Genomic DNA, 6,069 nt, shown 5'->3' with positions numbered 1-6,069 from the left:
GACGGGACCAAAGACTGTTTGGATGACTCTGATGAAATTGGTTGCCGTAAGTGGGGTGTGGGTAGTGTAAGCTCTGTTTTGAGAGACCCAAATCCTTCATAGTGATTTCAGCTGTAACAAAAAGGTTGTGTCTTTAGTGATAGATACAGGACTTGGTGCAAGTCTGCTGAGATCTGTGTGGTTGAATAGAAAACTGATGGTGTTAATAATTGTTTCACTCCCCTTTGAAGAAGGGGCTCAATTGACATCAGTTTCTATTTTCCTTTTTATCATGTGACCTTGATATGGAAACCAATTTGGAAGTGGTTTTCTGAAGCCAGTATGTGACTATTTCAGATTATTCGCTCTGGAAATTTTGTGCACCAATAGGAACAAACAAAAAACAATGCTACCTGAACTATGGTGATTTGTAACTCCAGGAGTCTGTTTTACTATGAAGGGTGTAGTATAACGTGTGTGAATTATCATAAAGAGATCACAGAAATGGCTAGTGTGATTTTATGTTTTAGAAAATTTATTTAAAAACATGATAATATCATAAAACCCCAAATTAACAGGTGATAAAATCACTTACCAGTACACATATTTTTCTTTTAGTTCTCAGCAATATTCTGAGGTAAGATTCATATTAGAAAACTGAGGCTTAGAGAAGTAAGTCATTTATTAAAGGTTCCCCAATTGGTGCACCAATCCAACCCTTATATCCATTGCTTTCCCAGATTGCCATAGGCGATCAATCACATTCCTGCAATTTCATTCATTCTGATAGGTGCACAGACAAAGGTTATCATCCAAAAACCAGGAAAGCGGGTGAACAAGTAATTTTGTTTTGAAATGTTGACCATACGATGGCACAACAGAAGAGTCAAACTTTGGGGTAATGTTTGGATGACAGTGCATTTGAAAATGGGAGGGAGAGTGGGAAGTGCGTCTCAAACTTTCATGCACAAATGGATTAACGTACAGATTTGGATTCCATACGATTGATGTGGGAGCAGAGATTCTGTATTTCTTACAGACCCCTAGGTTATGCTGATGCTGCTCGTCTGTGAACCATACTTTGAGCAAGAGAGTAGTTCTATCTGTAGAGACATGATCATGTGCTATTTGTTTTGCCTCTTCTGGGCTCACTGAGTTCATTTTATGTTAAATCCAAAGAGCAATAAGAGTGTATTCTGAGATAAAGGAATAAATGAACAGTTATACCAACAACTCTTCAGAGGTTATTATATTTTAGTGATGAGAACAGTGATGATAGCAATACCAATGACAAAAGCGATAGCAACAAACATTATATGGTGCTTTCACATACATTATTTAACTTGGTTTTCAGTAGCAACCCATGAGATAGATAAGTATAGCTTCCATTTTAGTTGCATACATTGTGGCTCAGAGAACCTGCCAAAGATCCTAAAGCAAGTAAATTGTAAAAATAATAGTTATGTGACTCTGTGTCTTTTTACCCAAATTTCAAGAGTTTTCCAATTCATCATGATGCTTTACTATTATTATAGTTATTATAAAACATTTCAGATAATTTAATAATAATTCATGGCTAGCTTTTACTTAAAAAAATTTTGTTTAATATTTTTTGTCATACCTTTGTTGTATGTATGTGTGTTTGGCTGTTCTATTCTCTGTATTTTCATATTGCTTTGGGTCATCAGTTTGCTGTGGTGCTATTGCTGAGATTGATAGTGAACTCTGACCGGCGTTCACACACTCTAGTATAGGGTTGTTTACTATTTGCCATCAAATACATTGAGCAGGAGTTGATATATAGGCTTTTGAAAGAAGCATTGCTTGTTGGTATAATAGAGTGGTTGTTTGACATAATGAGTCTTTTTCTGGTTTGTTTTAGCTCCCGCTACTTGCCAGCCAGGCTATTTCCAGTGTCAGAGTAAAGAGTTATGCATCCCTAACTCCTGGGTGTGTGACAATGAGCAGGACTGTGAGGATGGCTCAGATGAACATCAGCATTGCCGTAAGTGTTTATGGAGGAATCTTGTTTTGGTCCTTTGGCCATCTAAAACCTAACCTGATACAAATACAAACCATAATGGGGCGATCCTTTGTAAATGCTGAGTTGAGCCTTACACAACAATGCAGCCTATGCCAGTATTCTCGCTCAGATTGGATGGCAATGAAAGTGTGAATGTGCTGGAGAATTATAAATATACCCTGGCAATTTGGAAATGGCTAGATAGGTTTCTAGATTTTAATTTGGATTATGTTACACTCAAGAAAGAAATGAAGCATTTATTGGTATCGATGGGTGTGGTATTCATTTGTGTGGTTGGCATTTGGATGGTCCTTTTGATCCAGCAGCACACTCTGCTTTCAAACCTTCCACCTCCTCTGCCCCAGTATTGAACTCTCTTAATTTCAGTTGAGTGGAGCAAGTAGGTAGGTCTGTTGGAGGCATTATTGGTGGCTGTTCCAGTGACTGCTGCCAAAGCCACTGCGGGATGAGCTACCATGACAAAGAAAATAATAGCAGTTATTAGTAACTGCTGCATTTCTGGACATTGAAAGGGTTCAGGGCAGTGCTTGTGTAGTTCACTTGGGCACACCACACAGAGTCCTGACCTTTTGCTTCTGTGCCTGCTGCTTGAATGCTCATTTCCATATGCTCCTTCCTTTCTTTTGACTTAACTAACTGCTGCTTCTCCTAAAGACCCAGGCAAGGTATTCCTCCTCAAGGATGCTGTCCCTGTTCACATCCCATCCCAGAGTGAATTAGGCACCCCTCTCTGATTCTTTTGTAGTTCGTTGTGTACTTATAATCCACTTTTATCACTGTTTTCCCCCAGAAAGCTATGAGCTCCTTGAGGGTAGGGATTGTGCCTTAATCATCTTGATGTTCCCATTATTGGTGCACTTTTTGACATAATAGGCCCTCAGTAGATGTTTGTGTAATGACGACTAGGTGAATCCCAGCACTAGATTGGTTGATGAAACTACATAATTTTAATTCATCATTTCTTTACATTTGAATGAACTTTTAATTGCTCTCTTGTAAACCCTTTGAAATCTTAAGCACCAAATATAGAATGATTTGGGCTTCAGTTTAATTAAGAAGAAAGCCAAGATACTTAAAATAATATTGGCACTATGTTTTTTTAGAAAGAATATCTATTTTTATTTCTTTTTCTTTCCTTTATTTATTTATTTTTTAATTTTTTTATTGATTAAGTTATTACTATGTGTCCTTATCCCCACATTACCCCCTATCCCCCCACTCATGCCCTCACCCCCCCTGGTGTCTGTGTCCATTGGTTAGGCTTATATGCATGCATACAAGTCCTTTGGTTGATCTCTCCCCCTTACCCCTACTCCCCTACCTTCCCTCTGAGGTGCCCGAAGGTCCGATCAATGCCTCTCCGTCTCTGGCCACAAAAACTTTTTAAAATATAGATTTGGTCTTATTGTCTCCCAGTTTACAGCCCTCCAGTGGCTGCCCACTCTAATTAGAAGAAAATACAATATTAGGGCGATGTACCACAGTTTTTTAATCCACTCATCTACTGATGGGCACTTAGGCTGTTTCCAAATCTTAGCTATGGTGAATTGTGCTGCTATGAACATAGGAATGCATATATCCTTTATAATTGGTGTTTCTAGTTTCTTGGGATATATTCCTAGAAGTGGGATCACTGGGTCAAATGGGAGTTACATTTTTAGGTTTTTGAAGAATATCTATTTTTAATATATATTTATTGTTTTCAGAGAAAGGAAGGGAGAAGAGGAGAGAGCTAGAAACATTGACGAAGAGAGAGAATCATTGATCGGCTGCCTCCTGGGAATCAAGCCTATAACCCAGGTATGTGCCCTGAAGGGGAATCAAACCATGACTTCCTGTTTCATAGGTTGATGCTCAGCCACTGAGTTGCACCAGCCGGGCTGCACTAGATTTCATTTTTTTATATTTTGTTTGATTACCCATCACTGTCCTGGCTTGTGTGGCTCACTTGGTTGGGCATCATCAGGTGCACCAAAAGGTTGCTGGTTTAATTCCCGGTCAAGGCGCATGCATGGGTTGTGGGTTCCATTCCCAGTAGGGGGCATGCAGGAGGCACTGACTGATGTTCTGCTCTCACATTGATGTTTCTCTCTTTTCCCTTCCTCTCCCTCTAAAATAATCAATAAACTATTCTTAGAAGAAAAAGAAAAGACTACCCCTCACTTGCTTTTTTAGGAAAACAAAAAGCTCTTTAATTTTATGTGGAAATTGGCAGTATATACTTAAATAAATTATATGGAAATTTAATAAATACTACCACTCAGAAAATATTAAACTTTTCAATCTTATTCACTTGAAATTGTGGGCAGAATTCAGACATTTAAATGACTTCTAGAAAATTTGATCTATTATGCCTTTATTAATAGAAGTAAAATTTAACCTACAGATATAAGTTACTGGGAGAAAATATGAAATCATACTGCCTAAGTGTCAGAAATAGGTGGACTGGAAAAATTTTGTTTGCTTTTTGAGACTTACATGACATATTTGTAATGAAACTATTTTATTAAACAGAGAGAAGGAACAAGAGATGATTGATTAAGGATAGTAATTTTTGTTAAATTTTTTTACATAATATTTATCACATGGTAATCTTTATATGTTTGAATTTTTAAGTACTCACTCTAAAGCTGTCATTGTTCATTTATTTTTTAGAAAGCTTTTTTTGGGGTATGTATTGATGGCATATGCCTTAACAGATATATGATTTTATTGAAAACCAAATTTTGATGAACTTAAGTGTCTTTTCAATAATACAGAATAGGAAATTAAAAATTCTAGGGGACATTTTTTCTTCCATTTGATTAAATTATTATTATTATTATTATTATTATTATTATTATTATTATTATTATTATTATTATTATTATTATTATTAGGAGATCACACTATTCCCTGAATGCTTTTCTTTTTATGTGGAAATTAAAAAATCTTATTATATTTCCTGAGACTTGCAGAATAGCTTTCAAATGATACTTGAGGTATTAATATACAGATTTATCTGAAGGCAAGTTTGATAAAATGATGTCCTGCTTTTACCTACCCTAATCAACATAGGATAAAATGTAAACTAGCTTAAATTATTTTCCTTTTCTATAAAACTGACACATGTTCTATGTGGAATCTAATGAACAACATAAACTAACAAACAAAAATAGCTACGGAGACATAGAAGCATTGAACAGACTATCCAACCCCAGAAGGAAGGCAGGGGAGGGTGGGCAGGTGGGAAGAGATCAACCAATGAACTTGTATGCATATATGCATAACCCATGGACACAGACAATAGGTGGTGAAGGCTTGGAGAGAGGGTGGGGACAGGTGGGAGAGGTCAATGAGGGAAAAAGGGGACATATGTAATACTTTCAACAATAAAAACAAAAACAAAAAAAAACCTTCTGACACATGTGCAATACAGAAAACTTATGTAATAGAGAAAACTCAATAAAATCACCATATTCCTACCCTTCAGAAATTTTTCCTTCTGGCTTAAACAGGATTTCAATGAGGGGAACCTTACCAATCTTTGATTAATACCTATAACTGTAAAATTTTTTTTTAAAAATATTTTTATCGACTTCAGGGAGAAGAAGGGAGAGGGAGAGAGAGAAACATCAGTGATGAGAGAGAATCATAGATTGGCTGCCTCCTGTATGTCCCCTGCTGGGGATCAAGCCGGAAACCTGGGTATGTGCCCTGACCAGGAATTGAACCATGACCTCCTGGTTCATGGGTCAACATTCAACCACTGAGCCATACTGGCTGGACCAAAATACTTATTTTATTCATCTTCTTTATCATGCAGCTCATCAACCTACTAGTATATTGTATTCTCAATACATGTCGATAAAATAACTATCTACATTAACATGCTTGAGGGCTGATATGATTCTATGGACATTTTGATAGTATCCTGATAATAATACCTTCATTTTTGTATTGTAAGTTTCCTTCCTTGGGTTCGCTGGGTGCATGAATTACCTTGCGACCCTGTGAATTTTATGTTCAATGTCTGCTCTCTTTGCCTTTGTTTTAGAAAATGTCAG

The 6,069-nt window shown here is 36.8% G+C and overlaps 1 protein-coding gene across 1 annotated transcript in view; it reads left to right on the top strand.

Annotated features, from left to right (window-relative positions):
- The window catches only part of LRP2 (LDL receptor related protein 2), a gene marked incomplete at its 5' end in the record, with an annotated part of 158,131 nt that continues 152,062 nt past the window's right edge, over positions 1-6,069 (top strand). The window contains 2 exons of the mRNA XM_015565782.1: positions 1-46; positions 1,862-1,984. Of these exons, the coding sequence (XP_015421268.1) occupies positions 1-46; positions 1,862-1,984 (169 nt within the window). The remainder of the gene's footprint in view (positions 47-1,861; positions 1,985-6,069) is intronic.

Source organism: Myotis davidii, unplaced genomic scaffold (assembly GCF_000327345.1).
Source record: "Myotis davidii unplaced genomic scaffold, ASM32734v1 scaffold59, whole genome shotgun sequence".
In the NCBI taxonomy this organism is placed as follows: domain Eukaryota; kingdom Metazoa; phylum Chordata; class Mammalia; order Chiroptera; family Vespertilionidae; genus Myotis; species Myotis davidii.
Note: the sequence above shows the minus strand (reverse complement) of the source record. Positions and strands in the feature narration are given on the sequence as shown.